Source organism: Crotalus tigris, unplaced genomic scaffold, assembly GCF_016545835.1.
Source record: "Crotalus tigris isolate CLP2741 ecotype Arizona unplaced genomic scaffold, ASM1654583v1 scf7180000021203.308827, whole genome shotgun sequence".
In the NCBI taxonomy this organism is placed as follows: domain Eukaryota; kingdom Metazoa; phylum Chordata; class Lepidosauria; order Squamata; family Viperidae; genus Crotalus; species Crotalus tigris.
This window is the reverse complement of record NW_024098395.1, coordinates 292,407-308,827: the sequence shown is the minus strand read 5'-3', so window position 1 is coordinate 308,827 and position 16,421 is coordinate 292,407. Positions and strand designations below refer to the sequence as shown.

At 50.3% G+C, this 16,421-nt stretch overlaps 1 protein-coding gene and 1 pseudogene across 1 annotated transcript; both read left to right on the top strand.

Annotated features, from left to right (window-relative positions):
- Positions 1 to 540: 540 nt before the first annotated feature.
- SLC6A4 (solute carrier family 6 member 4) lies at positions 541 to 13,856 on the top strand. The gene is made up of 6 exons (XM_039369704.1): positions 541 to 657; positions 2,155 to 2,286; positions 5,816 to 5,915; positions 7,727 to 7,827; positions 10,912 to 11,079; positions 12,322 to 13,856. Exons 1-6 carry the CDS (start codon positions 589 to 591, stop codon positions 12,394 to 12,396), a joined length of 645 nt encoding a protein of 214 aa, XP_039225638.1. The 5' UTR covers positions 541 to 588; the 3' UTR covers positions 12,397 to 13,856.
- LOC120320188 lies at positions 3,913 to 4,031 on the top strand (annotated as a pseudogene).
- Positions 13,857 to 16,421: the final 2,565 nt, after the last annotated feature.

Here is a 16,421-nt window from a genome sequence, read left to right as displayed (position 1 = left end):
ATGGGGAGAGGGGAGGAGGAGGAGGATGGGGAGAGGGGAGGAGGAGGATGGGGAGGAGGAGGAGGAGGAGGGGGAGGGAGGAAGTGGAGGTGGTGGAGGAGGATGGGGAGGGGGAGGAGGATGAGGATGAGGGAGGAGGAAGAGGAGGAGGATGGGGAAGGAGGAGGAGGAGGAGGATGGGGAGGGGGGGAGGAAGGAGGATGGGGAGGAGGAGGAGGGGGAGGGAGGAAGTGGAGGTGGTGGAGGAGGATGGGGAGGGGGAGGAGGATGAGGATGAGGGAGGAGGAAGAGGAGGAGGAGGAGGAGGATGGGGAGAGGGGAGGAGGAGGAGGATGGGGAGGGGGGAAGAGATGGAGGAGGAGGAGGAGGAGGAGGATGGGGAAGGAGGAGGAGGAGGAGGATGGGGAGGGGGGAAGAGATGGAGGAGGAGGAGGAGGAGGAGGATGGGGAGGGAGGAGGAGGAGAGGGGAAGGGGGGAGGAGGGGGCTTCTCAGAGACAAGAGAGAGGAGGACTGACTCCTTTCTGCCTCCGATTCTCCAACAGGACCCAGCCTGCTCTTCATCACCTACGCCGAGGCCATCGCCAACATGCCGGCCTCAACTTTCTTTGCCATCATTTTCTTCCTGATGTTGATCACCCTCGGCCTGGACAGCACGGTGAGCGGGGGGGGGGGTCCCTTTGCCAGGAGAGGATCGGGCAGGGCGGACAGAACTGGAAGGCGCTGCCACCTCCCTAACTCACAGGAGGAGAAGTGGGTGGGTGGGTGTTTGGGGGGGGGGAGCGGGGACCACACAGCGAGCCTTGCAGGATCCCGCCACTCCGGTGCACCTTGAATATTTATAAAAAAAAGTAGCTCCAGCCTTTTTGCACCGTGGACGGCTTGGATGCAGCCGCCGCCCAGCGGGGTCAAAGCGGGCGAGGGTCTCAGTGCCCTGGGGTCCTCTTTTCTGCAAAGGCTTCTTATTCAAGAGGTCGCAAAGTTGGTTTGCAAACTCGGATTGCAACCGGGAAGGATGAGATGGGATCTCGGAAGAGTGATCGCAGAACGAGAGGGGGGGGGTCTACCCAGGCAGGGGGTTAAGGCTGCCACTCAGGTGGGTGAGGAGACCAGTGTCTTTCTCCAGGTGAAGGCACTAATTTTTAAGAAGGATTCTAGCAAATCCTGGTTGTTTCTCACTCCAGAGCAGTGGTTCTCAACCTTTTTAATGCCGCGACCCCCAACCGGTCGTAAGTCGAGGACGACTCAACCGGTCGTAAGTCGAGGACTACTCAACCGGTCGTAAGTCGAGGACTACTCCACTGGTGCAGCACCGTTTGCAGAATGGGACTTTTGGCGGGCTCAGCAGGGCAGAGACAGCCTGGACAATTCCTATTGGCTTTTGAAAGCCAATAGAATTAGACTCTATGCAAGAGAGTCTATTCTATTGGCTTTCAAAAGCCAATAGAATAAAAGGGAGGAGCACAGCTACGGAAAAGGGGGGGAAAAATGGCGGACTGTGTTGTTTGGTGACCCCCGTGAAATGGTCGTTCGACCCCAAATGGGGTCCCGACCCCACAGGTTGAGAACCACTGCTCCAGAGAGATGGGATAATGCACTGTTTCTCAATGCTGGCAACGTTCAGCTGGGTGGACTTCGATTCCCAGAATTCTCCAGCCAGCATGTCCGCCCAGCTGAACGTTGCCAACATTGAGAAACGCTCCAATAAATGGATTTAAGCCGTGCCAGGAGAGATTTTGAGTGAAGGCGAGAGACTGGGAAAGTCTCCTTCCCAGATGGGCTCAGGCATTCGATCTCGGGCGCAACGTTGACCTTTCCACCTCTCCGCCGAGCAGGGGTTGGGATAGATGACCTCAAAGGACCCCCTCCAATCTTAGCCATTTGAATTCCGGGAGAGGCACAGCCAGGCTTCTTTCCCCCCCCCCCCGAGACTTTGCAGGCCTTCTGAACATAGAATATAACAGGGTTGGAAGAGGCCTCCGAGGTCATCTAGTCCACCCCGCCCCCCTCGCTCAAGTAGGAGAATCCCCGTAACATTCCAGACAAATGGCTGTCGGGTCTCTTCTTGATGGTCAGGAGCTAACCCTGCCATTGGTCCTTATCCTTTCTTTCTTTGACCTCTCCTTGTGTTTCCCCCCACCCCCCGACACCCCAGTTTGCAGGCCTGGAGGGGGTCATTACCGCCGTGCTGGATGAATTTCCCCACGTCTGGGGCAAACGACGGGAACTGTTCGTGTTGCTCTTCATTGTGACCTGTTTCATGGGCTCTTTGTCCACGTTGACTTTTGTAAGTAGCTGATCCGGCCGCTGGAGGGGACGGAGGGGAGGGGAAGAGCCGGTTTGCAGCCCCTCGTGAAAGGGAGGGAGGGGTCTGCTGCAGGCCGACCGTTGGGATATATCGCAAGCCGGCATTGAGTGGGGTCCCCCACATCACTCTGAATCATAGACCATGGTTGAGAAAGGATGGGACGCAGCCAGGAGCTTGGGAGAGTCCCAGAGTTGCTTGGAAGATGGGCAGCTATATAAATAACAACAATAACAACAATAATAACAGAACTAAGAACTAAGGAGAAACTTCCTGACAGTTACAGCAATTAACCAGTGGAACCACCTGCCTCCAGAAGCGGTGAATGCTCCAACACTGGAAGTTTTTAAGAAGAGACTGGACAGCCATTTGGTCTGAAATGGTATAGGGTTTCCTGCCTGAGCAGGGGGTTGGACTGGATGACCTCCAAGGTCCCTTCCAACATTATTATTATTATTATTATTATTATTATGGATCATCGCACAGTCAGCCAGATGTTCAGACTGGATTTGGCATTTTGTCTACCTATCGAGTCCTTACCCAGGACCTGGGATATTATTATTATTATTATTATTATTATTATTATTATTATTATTATTATTATTATTATTGTTGTTGTTGTTGTTATCAAACTTGGGACTTACTTTACTGATGGTTAGAGGAAAGAATAAAGGATTAGGAATGTAATATGTATTAGCGTATTTTAAACTCAGACAGCACGTTGGTTGAAAAATCATTATTACATGTATGGAAAAAAATAATCTTACAAAAAATACTAATAACAATAACGAGAACGACAGTGACAATGAATGATAATGATGATAGAGCTGGAAGGGACCTTGGAGGTCTTCTAGTCCAACCCCCTGCTCAGGCAGGAGACCCCCTATGCCATTTCAGAATAACAGAGTAATAGAGTTGGAAGGGACCTTGGAGGTCATCTAGTCCAACCCCCTGCTCAGGCAGGAGACCCCCTATGCCATTTCAGAATAACAGAGTAATAGAGTTGGAAGGGACCTTGGAGGTCATCTAGTCCAACCCCCTGCTCAGGCAGGAAACCCTGTACCAATTCAGACAAAGTGCTGTCCAGTCTCTTCTTTAAAACTTCCAGTGTTGGAGCATTCACAACTTCTGGAGGCAGGTTGTTCCGCTGGCTAATTGTTCTAAATGTGTTTTTTTTAAAAAATTAAAATGAAAAGTAATAAAATATCAGTTGCAAAAGGCAGCTTTACTCAGGACAGCGGGAGATCCTGCGAGGATACCTCAAATACGACAAACATCTACATCTGCCTCTCCCGGGTCTTCGGGAAGGACTCAGTAAGTGGACAAAAACGCCAGATCCGGTCTGAGATATCTGACTGTGTGACAAACCAAAGCTAAACGACCAAATAATAATAATGAAATAAAAACAATAATTGAAATAAATAAAATAAAATAAGAAATGAAATAAATATATAAAATACAAAATGAAATAAATATACACAATATAAAATGAAATAAATATATACAATATATATTGAAATAAATATATACAATATAAAATGAAATAAATATATACAATATTAAAGGAAATAAATATATACAATATAAAATGAATAATAAAATAAAAAGGTGGACGGCCATACTAGCCTGAACACGCCCGATCTTGTCTGATTTCGGAAGCTAAGCAGGGTCAGGTCTGGTTAGTATTTGGATGGGAGACTGCCTGGGAATACTGAGTGCTGTAGGCTAAAAAAATAAATAAAATAAAAAAGTTAAAATAAAATAAAAATGAGGAGGGGGATCCCCAGGTGTGAAGGAGAAGGGATGTAATCCAGAGGAACAAGAGGCAACTCAACCCGGATTATCACGTGTGAGAAGACAGCTCCTTCCCTAATGGTTCCCAGAATGCATCGGAGAGGCAGATAAATACAGTCCGGCAAGATTCTGTCTAGAGCAGTGGTTCTCAACCTTTTTAATGCCGCGACCCCCAACCGGTCGTAAGTCGAGGACTACTCAACCGGTCGTAAGTCGAGGACTACTCCACTGGTGCAGCACCGTTTGCAGACTGGGACTTTTGGCGGGCTCAGCAGGGCAGAGACAGCCTGGACAATTCCTATTGGCTTTGGAAAGCCAATAGAATCAGACTCTATTCAAGAGAGTCTATTCTATTGGCTTTCAAAAGCCAATAGAATAAAAGGGAGGAGCACGGCTAAGGAAAAGGGGGGAAAAAATGGCGGACTGTGTTGTTTGGCGACCCCCGTGAAATGGTCGTTCGACCCCACATGGGGTCCCGACCCACAGGTTGAGAACCACTGCGCTAGAGGTGTGAAGCGATAAAGCGCTCAGCTTGGAAGGATCGCCGTGTGGTCATTCCTGGTTTGGGGTCTGACACACGGGAGCGAGGAATTCTGGGAGTTGAAGTCCACACATGATGTGATGGAATGTAGTAGCCCTTGGATAGTCATCAAGGCAGAGACAGGAACTAGAGATGGTGGGATAGAAACCATGGGCTAAATCAGGGGTCTCAAACTCATTGCGGTTGCCCTCGGGGGGAGGGGGTGTGTGGCCAGGGTGGGTGCGGTCTATTGGGTGGGTGTGGATGGAGTGGGTGTGGCCTAATGGGTGGGCGTGGCCAGTTCTACATCATTCGCGTCAAGGGTGCCTGTGGGGGCCTGGGCAGGAGTGGGGCAGATCTGAGGGTCTCTGGCAGAAGGGGGGGGGACCAGGCAGAGCCCACCAAGCCGGATAGGTGAAGTAGAGGAGGGCCATTTGCTGGCCACTTCCAGGCGATGGTGCATTTCTTCATTCCTCACAAAGGGGGACCCTTCCCCAGCATGCACCCAGGGGACGAGGCCGACGCGGCAGGGGCTGGTTCCTCGCTGTGTCCAGACGACCTTGTGGAGCTAAGACTGAATGCGTTTCAGCATAGATGGCCACCACAAAATTGTACATGGGCTCCCGGCCAGCCTGGGCCAGGGCCAAGGCAGCAGGGGCCGTTCCCTCACTGTTTCCAGGATGGCTTCGCGGGCCACATGAAACCACTTCGCGGGCCGCATCCGGCTCCCGGCCCTTGTGTTTGACATATCTGGGCTAAATAAATAATGTTTACTATTTATTATTATTTGCTGTGACACTGATCGCGTTGCCTAGTTGGGTAATGAAATGTCTGTAAGAAAAAAAAAAAAACAAGCTCAGAGAACTCCTTGCCCTATCCTCCTTCTAGCGCTGATATTGTTCCCTAGTTGGATCATGAAAGGTCTGCAAGAAAAAACCACCCAGCTCAGAGAGCACCAAGGACCCCTCCCTCCAATAAATAATAATAAACATTAAAGCACTCCAGGTAGCCTCAACTGCGGGGTGGGTGGCAAATAAATGGGATAGCTAGATCAATAAATCGAAGGCGCGTTTCCGGTCTATTTCTCTTCGTGCAGGTGGGGTGTTTCTTTTGGAGTTTGAAGGAGCTGCACCCGCCAGTCTGGTTTGGGGGGGGGGGCTTTCCTTCTCTCAATGCTTCTTCCTTCCTTCCAACCAGGGAGGGGCCTACGTGGTGAAACTCTTTGAAGAATACGCCACGGGGCCGGCTGTGATAGCCGTGGTGTTTCTGGAATCCATCGCCGTGGCTTGGTTCTACGGTGAGTTCCCATATGCCTGTCGTTGTGGGGAGGGGGGGGGAAGACGGTTTAGAAAGGAGGACTTCTTCCTTGGGGTGGCAAGGCTCTGGTGGCGCCCCCCCATCTCTCCCCCCCCCCAGAAGAAGAAGATGCCAAGGCAATCCCAAAGGTGCCTTTTTTTCTCCAAGAGGCTGCTGGATTTTCTTATTTGGCTTTGAAGACGTTTCGCTTTTCGGACGCAGCAGCCGTCACAAAAGCGAACACAATCCTGGGTTTATTTGTTTATTTATGAGACTTATATACCGCTTTAAGTGCAAGCACTCTCTAAGCGGTGTACACCAGTAAGCAATGTATATATATATATTTACATTGCCCCCAACAATCTGGGTCCTCATTTTACCTACACCGGAAGGATGGAAGGCTGAGTCAACCTTGAGCCGGTGAGATTTGAACCGCTGACCTGCTGAACACAAGTCAGCTAAAGTGGCCTGCAGTGCTGCACCCTAACTGCCGCGCCACCTCTAACTGCTGTGCCTGTTGTATAAACAGAGGCATAGAATCAAGATCACGCAAAGTATTAGTACCGCTTTAGAAAGCCTTAGTAAGGCCACCACGCCTGGAATACGGCAGCCAATTTTGGTCACCGTTATCACAAAAAAGATGCTGAGCGTTTGGAAAAAGTTCAGAGAAGAGCAACTAAGAGGATTCAAGGCCTGGAGACTGAAACATACGAAGAATGGCAGCGGGACTTGGGTCTGGCTAGTCTAAAGAAAAGAAGAATTAGGGGAGACAGGATAGCAGTGTTCCAGTATTTGGGGGGGCTGCCCCAAAGAAGAGGGAGTCAAGCTGTTCTCCAAAGCGCCTGAAGGCAGGACAAGAAGTAACGGATGGAAACTGATCGAGGAGAGAAGCAACCTAGAACTAAGGAGAAACTTCCTGACAGGGAGAACAATTAACCAGTGGAACAGCCTGCCTCCAGACGTTGTGGGTACTCCATCATTGGAGATTTTTAAGAAGAGGATACACAGTCACTTGTCTGAGATGGTGTAGGTTCTCCTGCTTGAGCAGGAGGCTGGACTAGAAGACCTCCAAGGTCCCTTCCAGCTCTATTCTATTCTATTCATCCCAGATGCTTCTTCAGCTCTGACTGGATAGTGGGGGACGGGAGGATTTATACTCCTTGCAGACTGTTAGTCATTTGCCTTCTTTTGGAGAGTCGTTGAGGCCACTTGGAGGGTGACCTGTGTCCTCAGGGTCAACTGAGCAGTGCAAATGGGTGTGGAAGTTTCAGAGTTCCAAGAAGGCTCCACACTCATTTGCACCACTCAGGTGACCCTGAGGACACAGGTGGCCTCAATGACTCTCTAGAAGAAGGATGCAAATGACCAGCTGTCTGCAAGGAGTATAAATCCTTCCATCAGAGCTGAAGAAGCTTCTAGGATGAGAAGCGAAACGTCTTCAAAGGAAAAAAACCAGACAGTCCAGTGGTCTCCTGAAAAAGCATCTTTGGGATAACGATGACCTGGAGGACCTCCAAAGACGTTGAGCCAAGGCAGTCTAGATGTGGTGGACTTCCATAAGGACAAGGGATTCACGAGATCGCTCCGTTTGGAAGCCCGCTTCTTCTCATCCCTTTTATGACTTTCTCGCAGGCGTCAAGGTTGAGTTTTACCCCCTCCGCTTCATTGCAACTGCCCCCCACTCCCCCAGATTTCAGGTTTGCAGAGGGCTGTGAAGTTCCTTTGCTCCTCACGGCTTGAGCTGGCATGACCCATCTTTTGCATGCTTCTCAGCCACTGGGCCCCAAGTGCCTTCCTTGTGTCCCTCCACAGGGGTCACCCAATTTTGCAGCGATGTGAAGGAGATGCTTGGCTTCTTCCCCGGCTGGTTCTGGAGGGTCTGCTGGGTGATCATCAGCCCTGCTTTCATCCTGGTGAGTAGGACCACCAAGCTCAGAGAGCACCAAGGATCCTCTTCCCCCTCCCCCTCCCCTCCCCCTCCTCCTGCTGTTCCCATCTTGCATTAATGTTACCTAGTTGGGTCATGAAACATCTGCAAGAAAACCATCCAGATCAGAGAGCTACCAAGGATCCCACGGTCGTCGTCCTCCTCCTCCTCCTCCTCCTCCTCCTCCTCCTCCTCCTCCTCCTCCTCCTCCTCCTCCTCCTCCTCCTCCTCTCCACACATACACACATCCTTCTAGCACTGATGGTGTTCTCTGCTTGGGTAATGAAATGTCTGCAAGAAAACCACCAAGGTCAGAGAGCACCAAGGACCCCACAATTCTCCTCCACCTCCTCCTCTTCCTCCTCCCCCCCTCCCTTCTAGCACTGATGATGTTCCCTAGCTGGGTCATGAAATGTCTGCAAGGAAACCACCCAGGTCAGAGAATATGAAGGACCACCACAGTCCTCCTCCTCCTTCTCCTCCTCCTCTTTCTTCTCCTTCTCATCCTCCTCCTCTCTGCAAACCCTCCTCCCTTCTAGCGCTGATGGTGTTCTCTGCTTGGGTCATGAAACGTCTGCAAGAAAACCACCAAGATAAGAGAGCACGAAGGACCCCACAATTCTCCTCCTCCTCCTCCTCCTCCTCCTCCTCCCCCCCCTTTTCCTCCTCCTCCTCACAATCCACCCCCTTCTAGCACTGATGGTGTTCCCTAGCTGCGTCATGAAACGTCTGCAAGAAAACCACCAAGATCAGAGAATATGAAGGACCACCACAGTCCTCCTCCTCCTCTTCCTCTTTCTTCTGCTCCTTCTCATCTTCCTCCTCCTCTTCGCAAACCCTCCTCCCTTCTAGCACTGATGTCGTTACCTACTTAGGTCATGAAACGTCTCCCATAAAACAACTCAGCTCAGAGAGTGCCCAGGACCCCACACTTCAACTGAGCTCCAAATAGACCCTTCCATGTAAATCAAGACAGTCTCCATCAAAGTGGGATGGAAGCTCTACCTGTTTTTATCTGGAATGCCTCCCACCAGCTGGAGCATACCGTCCTGTTTTGACCCTATCCTGCAGACATACACACACCCCTCCCTACACACACACACTTCTGCTCTCTCTCTCTCTCTCTCTCTTTCCAGCCGTATATATTATCCTTCAATTTTACATCCTTCAGGCTGGTGGGACAGAGCTGTTTCTAGCTCTGTTCCACAAAGGCTCAACTCCCGGTTCCAAAATTAGCTCCATCTGCTTTTTTAAGTGCCGTCAACACTACGCACGGGACAGCTGAGGTGTAAGCATTTGGACCAGCCAACGTTTTCTAGGTCTGCCTGACCGGGCAAAAACAACCTTTGCTAGCATGATGGATGTCTGTTTAGCAAAGCCGAACTTTATTGCTAAGAATAAAACTGGTATACAATCACGTGGGATCACGTCAGCCCTCAGTCTAGTAACACAGAGACTCCCCCCCTTCTTGTTCATCCCTCCGCGTGCTTTTTTTTATGATCCTGGGGAAAAAATGAAATTAAAAAGCAATAATCCGGCAAACCGGTGGGTTGTTGAGGACAGTTCAAATAGGAACACGAGAAGGTGTTGGTTTTTTTTTTTTCATGGGTTGCCATGGATGTCGCAAACTAATTTTTAATTTCTGGAGAGTTGAGGTTAGGTCAGCACACTCTACGGTCGCTCCTGCTGTTCCATTGTTTGCTTTTCTCTCTTTTTTTTTACTGGCAAAGTGAGAAGCAAATAGTGAAAGATGAGAAGGAGGCGAAAGATAATTATTTATCCCTCCAATTTACGAGGATACTTTCGGCATTGTAAATACCCAACGCTTTGCAAGCCAGTGCTTTTACAGGCGAACAACAACACGGGCTGAAAGTCCACAGCCTTACCTGCTGGCTGAACAGAATTTAAAAAGAGAGATGCTTTCTCAAAACGAAGGGGGTGTGCAAGGAGAGGGAGGATAATTCGGGGGCATTTGCACAATCACACTAGCCGTCCACCGCTGGGTGGAGTTTGGGGGTGAGGATGGGGGAGGCTGAAGATCAGGCAAGTCCTTCAGGATTCTGGGAAGACAAAAGTTGGGATGGATCTACCGAAAATGGCGTCAGGAAGGTGGGATCAAGCAGGCCTGCCTAAACATACCAAGGTGTTGCTTGGAAAAAGTCCCTTCTCTGGTCTTCTTCTGGACCTGATGCCTCCTGGCTGAGATCCCATCGTCCAAATGAAGGCTGAGCTGGTGCCCCTCATGCGCCCCTCGGTCTCTGCCCCATTGGTTAGGTCTTAGAAGTCCACAGTGGGTCTGGAGCTTCAGTCTTTGGGTTCTTCCCCTCTGACTAGGTCTGAGAGGCCCAGACTACCACTGATGGTGGGTCTGGAGCTTCAGTCTTCGGGTTCTTTCCCTGACTAGGTCTGAGAGGTCCACATTGACCACTGGTGGTGAGTCTGGAGCTTCAGTCTTTGGGTTCTTTCCCCGACTAGGTCTGAGAGGCCCAAACTGACCACTGGTGGTGGGTCTGGAGCTTCAGTCTTTGGGTTTTTTCCCCCTAACTAGGTCTGAGAGGCCCAGATTGATCACTGATGGTGGGTCTGGAGCTTCAGTCTTTGAGTTCTTCCCCTCTGACTAGGTCTGGGAGGCCCAGACTGACCACTGGTGGTAGATTTGGAGCTTCAGCCTTTGGGTTCTGCCCCCGATTAGGTCTGAGAGGCCCAGACAGACCATTGATGGTGGGTCTGGAGCTTCAGTCTTGGGGTTCTTCCCCTGACTAGGTCTGAGAGGTCCACATTGACCACTGGTGGTGAGTCTGGAGCTTCAGTCTTTGGGTTCTTTCCCCGACTAGGTCTGAGAGGCCCAAACTGACCACTGGTGGTGGGTCTGGAGCTTCAGTCTTCGGGTTCTTCCCCCGACTAGGTCTGAGAGGCTCAAACTGACCACTGATGGTAGGTCTGGAGCTTCAGTCTTCGGGTTCTTCCCCCGACTAGGTCTGAGAGGCCCAAACTGACCACTGGTGGTAGGTCTGGAGCTTCAGTCTTCTGCCTCTGCCCCACCAGCTAAGACCTTGGGGGTCTTCTCCAGTTTATCCTCTGCAGCTTCATTGCCAGCCCTCCAGACCTCCGCCTCTTTGACTACAGCTACCCGTACTGGACCATGGTGCTGGGCTATTGCATTGGGACTTCCTCCTTCATCTGCATCCCTGCCTACATGGTTTATCGCTTGGCGAGGACTCCAGGGACCCTTAAAGAGGTAGGCCGGGCCTCGGGGGGAGGCAGGTGAAGGAATTGCAAGAGGAAGGCAAAGGATGAGCTTGTCCACCAATAGAGGAAGCTCTCTGGGATGGATTATTTCACGACCTTGGCAACTGGAAGATGGGTAGACTTCCACTCCCAGAATTCCCCATCCAGCCTGCTCTAAGAGGGGTGGGCTTCCACTCCCAGAATCCTCCAGCTAGCATGCTTTAAGAGGAGTGGGCTTCCACTCCCAGAATCCCCCAGCCTGCATGCTGTAAGAGGGATGGACTTCCACTCCCAGAATCACCCAGCCTGCCTGCTGTAAGAGGGGTGGGCTTCCACTCCCAGAATTCCCCATCCAGCCTGCTTTAAGAGGGGTGGGCTTCCACTCCCAGAATTCCCCATCCAGCCTGCTTTAAGAGGGGTGGGCTTCCACTCCCAGAATTCCCCAGCCTGCATGCTGTAAGAGGGGTGGGCTTTCACTCCCAGAATTCTCCAGCCAGCATGCTTTAAAAGGGGTGGGCTTCCACTTCCAGAATTCCCCAGCCAGCCTGCTTTAAGAGGGGTGGGCTTCCACTCCCAGAATCCCCCAGCCTGCATGCTGTAAGAGGGGTGGGCTTTCACTCCCAGAATTCCCCAATCAGCCTGCTTTAAGAGGGGTGGGCTTCCACTCCCAGAATTCTCCAGCCAGCATGCTTTAAGAGGGGTGGGCTTCCACTCCCAAAATTCCCCAACCAGCCTGCTTTAAAAGGGATGGGCTTCCACTCCCAGAATCCCCCAGCCAGCATGCTTTAAGAGGGGTGGGCTTCCACTCCCAGAATTCCCCAACCAGCCTGCTTTAAGAGGGATGGACTTCCACTCCCAGAATTCTCCAGCCAGCATGCTTTAAGAGGGGTGGGCTTCCACTTCCAGAATTCCCCAACCAGCCTGCTTTAAAAGGAATGGGCTTCCCCTCCCAGAATCCCCCAGCCAGCATGCTTTAAGAGGGGTGGGCTTTCACTCCCAGAATCCTCCAGCTAGCATCCTTTAAGAGGGGTGGGCTTCCACTCCCAGAATCCTCCAGCCAACCTGCTTCAAGAGGGGTGGGCTTCCACTCCCAGAATCCCCCAGTATCTGAACCCCCACCCCCACCCTGTGCCCCAGTTCGTTGGGGAGAAGGTTGGGGTACCTTCTCTCCACCTCTGGGGGGGGGTCCCTCTGGGGCCAGCCATTGTGTGGGCTGCCTCTCACTGTGGTTGTGTTGTCTCCTCCTCCACAGCGTCTCCTTAAGAGCATCACGCCCGAAACATCCACGGAGGTTCCCTTCGATGGGATCCACATGAACACCGTGTAGGTCGCCCCATTTTGGGGGGGGCTGGGCAGAAGGGAGAGGCAAGGAAAAGGGCCCCATCTTGCCTCCCATCTGCCTTCAGCTCTGTGCCAAAGACCTGAATGTCCGCCGGGGAATGTTCTCGGCACGGAAGGAAGATCTCGGACGCGAGTCCGTACAACCACCCGGCCAGGGACCCCGGGATCTTCTGAACGCCCGTGACTTTCTTTGGAACACTTGAGGGCAAGTGAATACTCCCTCCCACCCACCCCCAGTTCCCTGGACCCGGAGTCGTCTGAATGCCTACGCATGGTTTCCCTCAGCTTTCGTCGGGCCTCTGTGCAAGTGAAGATTGTCTTAGAGGCACCTCTGTGTGCAAACGCCGTCCGTTGTGACCCCCCCACCTCCCGTACTAGACCTCTGTTGTGTCGTTGCAAAGAATCTCAGTTATTTTTTTCACCAAGGTGGGAGGAAAAAAACCCCGAAAACAAAAGCAGGGACGGTTCGCCCAGGTTTGCTAATCGTGATCGTAGCTTAATCCAGCGCAAACCCTACGGGAGAGAGGTTAGGGCAGGTTGGGTTTAAAAGTGGCACCTGCCACAAACTGCTGGAAGATAAGAAGGAGAAAAAGAGGGGGGAGTTTAAAAAAAACACCCCTTCCCCACAGCTGGAGAACTAGCAATGCAAGGAGTTCGAAAGAGACTAGTCCTCCTTGACAAAAACACATCTGGGTGCATGCATGCTTTGGTGCGGTTTTGCAAATCGGAAACCGGCACAGTTCTTGCAGTGCTGGTTTAGGGGATCCTCCTTAACCTGGATTTTAGGCTGAAGAGTTGGCTCCGATTGGGTTGCCCGTTCACGCACCTCCCACTCCACCCCCATCTGAGGAGGAGGTCAGGAGCTAGGAAGTGGTGAATGGATGTAGCCAGATGTTCTTTGCCCACCCGGATAGAATTCCCTCTTGTCCACAAAATGCAGACTCCAGGTGGAGCCACGAAATGACATAAGGCTGTGTTGGGGTCCTTGGTGCTCTCTGAGCTTGGTGGTTTTTCTTGCAGACGTTTCGTTACCATGCTAGGTAATATAATCAGGGCTAGAAGGATGTGGGGGTCGGCTCTCTGTAAGCACTGTAAAGTGAACACTGATGATGTCACCTAGTTGGGTCATGAAATGCCTGCAAGAAAACACGCGCCGAGAGCACCAAGGAACCCACAGGTCGTCTCCTCCTCCTCCTCCTCCCTTCTAACACTGATGATGTTCCCTACTTGGGTCATGAAATGTCTGCAAGAAAACCATCCAGCTCAGAGAGCATCCAGGACCCCACAGTAGTCTTCCTCGTCCTCCTCTTTACAAATCCACTCCCTTGTAGCACTGACAATGTCACCCAGTTGGGTCGTGAAACATTTACAAGAAAACCACCAGGCTCAGAGAACACCAAGGACTCCTCCTCCTCCTCCTCTTCTTCTCCTCCTCCTTCTCCTCTTCTTCTTCTTCTTCTCCTCCTCCTCCTTCTCCTCTTCTTCTTCTTCTTCTCCTCCTCCTCCTTCTCTTCTTCTTCTCCTCCTCCTCCCTTCTTCTTCTTTTCTTCTTCTCCTCCTCCTCCTCCTTCTCCTCTTCTTCTCCTCCTCCTCCCTTCTTCTTCTCCTCCTCCCTTCTTTTCTTCTTCTTCTTCTCCTCCTCCTCCTTCTCTTCTTCTCCTCCTCCCTTCTTCTTCTCCTCCTCCCTTCTTCTTTTCTTCTTCTCCTTCTCCTCCTCCCTTCTTCTTCTTCTTCTTCTTCTTCTTCTTCTTCTTCTTCTTCTTCTTCTTCTTCTTCTTCTTCTTCTTCTTCTTCTTCCTCCTCCTCCTCCTCCTCTTCCTCTTCTTCTTTTCTCCTTCTCCTCCTCCTCCACAAACTCCACTCCCTTCTACCACTGATACTGTTCCCTAGCTGGGTCATGAAACGTCTGCAAGAAAACCACCCAGCTCAGTGGGCATCCCACAGTCTAAAGTTAAACCCTGAACTACAGTCTCTACTAATGATATACTACTTGGATGATTGAGACTCAAGTCACGCCTCTTCTTGCTAAAGGCTACTTTCCCTGTGGTGAAGTTGCAGTAGAGGGAAGGACACGCGTGCCTCTCCTCTCCCCCCCCCCCAGTGTGTGAGTGTGTGTGAGTTGTCCACTAGGACATTTCACAATCCCTCTGAATCCCACGAGGCGCCGCCACGCATGGGATCCCCTTTGCAGAAAGTTGGCGGTCGAGTTCTCCCTCGATCAAACAGACATTATTTTTTATGAGGGTGAAAACTATAAACCTGGTGGAAACACAGGTTTCGCGTGCGTATACGGTAATTCTCCAAAACAACGTGGGCTGGACGAAAACCGTCGAACGCACACACAAAAGGGGAGCCCAGTTTACATGGCTGTTGCACAGGCAGACCCTGTTGAATCCTCCACGGTGTCAAAAGAAAATCCGTCTTAAAATCCATTTGTTGACCCAGAAGCAGAATTTGCTTCTTCTGGGTTAACAGGATCACTGCAGAAAAGAGTTGGGCCAGGTTTGCCCAATCTTGACCCGCTTTAAGACTGGCGTACTTCAACTCCCAGAATTCCCCAGCCAGCCAGCCAGCCATGGTTGGACAAACCTGGTTTAAGCCTTTCTCAAAGCCGAAGCAACTCATTCCAGGCAAATCTGGAACGTGTGCGTTGATCATTTTTGTACAGAGAAACAAATAAATACATGAAAAACTGGAGTTTTCTTTTACAGAACTAGGCGCTCGATGGGTGCAATCGGCCACCTCTGTTATCTTTTCGTTGCTGCTTTTCTGGAATGTGCCGAGTGGCGTGTACGTTTGTTTGTGTCTATCAACAGTCATGTGTTGTAATAAAAGTTGGTGTGACAATAAAAAGTGGAAGTTGTACTCTTGACTTTCTGGTGACCAAAGGACTAAAATGTAAAGTCCCAGGGGAAGGACGGGTTGACCGAAACTGGATAGCTGGTTGCTTAATATGGTTTAATCATTGTAGATACTAACAACCGACATAGGTACATGTCAGTTTCCAAGTGTCTGCACACTCATTTGAAGCGGTGAACGCTCCAACACTGGAAGTTTTTAAGAAGAAACTGGACAGCCATTTGTCTGAAATGGTGTAGGGTTTCCTGCCTGAGTGGGGGGTTGGACTAGATGACCTCCAAGGCCCCTTCCAACTTTATTATTCTATTCTAAATACAGTGGTACTCTAGTCTATTTCAAATTCTATTATATTATTCTCTTCTCTTCCGTATGTTCTCTTCTATTATTTTTATTTTTATTATTATTATCAATCATCGCACAGTCAGCCAGATGTTCAGACTGGATTTGGCATTTTGTCTACCTATCGAGTCCTTACCCAGGACCTGGGATAGGCAGATGTGGATGTTTGATGGTATTATAGATATCGTCGCAGGATGGAAGCAGTTCCTAGTAAGGCTGCCTTTTGCAATTGACTAATAGCGAATTTGTCAATGCCGATGATGGTGTTCAAGTGGTGCTCCAGTTGTTTTGGGATTGCACCCAAGGAGCCTATGACTACTGGTACTACCCTTGCTTGCTTTTGCCACAGTCTTTCTATTTGTAGGTCTTTTTATTTTGTTATCTTCTCCAGCTCTTTCTCGTCTATTCTGCTATCTCCAGGCACTGCCACGTCCACTATCCAGACTTTTTATTATTATTATTATTATTATTAATATTATTATTATTATTATTATTAAGCACTGTCCCGCTCAGCGACAGAAATTTTGGGCTCAGTCGTGGTTGTAAATTGAGGACTGCCTGCCGTTTCTGCTGATTTTGATCTGATTTTTTGTTTGTTTGTTTGTTTAAACCACGGAATTAAAGCTTTTATAGGTAAAGTTTCCCAAATTCTCTCCGATTTCAGCAGCTGTAGAACAGCCGTCCTTTCCCACTTTGTAAAAAGGAACAAGTAGAACCTTCCGGAAAACCCTCGTGGTATCCGAGACTTTTTTAGAAGATCTGTGAGGAGAACTTTCCACCAAATTCAACGGCATGGAAAGAAATCCGCTCAAA

Coding starts and splice junctions, on each gene's coding strand:
- SLC6A4 (XM_039369704.1), top strand. CDS start 589: ATGCCGGCCTCAACTTTCTTTGCCATCATTTTCTTCCTGATGTTGATC. Junction 658..2,154: donor CCCTCGGCCTGGACAGCACG/GTGAGCGGGGGG, acceptor CCGACACCCCAG/TTTGCAGGCCTGGAGGGGGT. Junction 11,080..12,321: donor CTCCAGGGACCCTTAAAGAG/GTAGGCCGGGCC, acceptor CCTCCTCCACAG/CGTCTCCTTAAGAGCATCAC.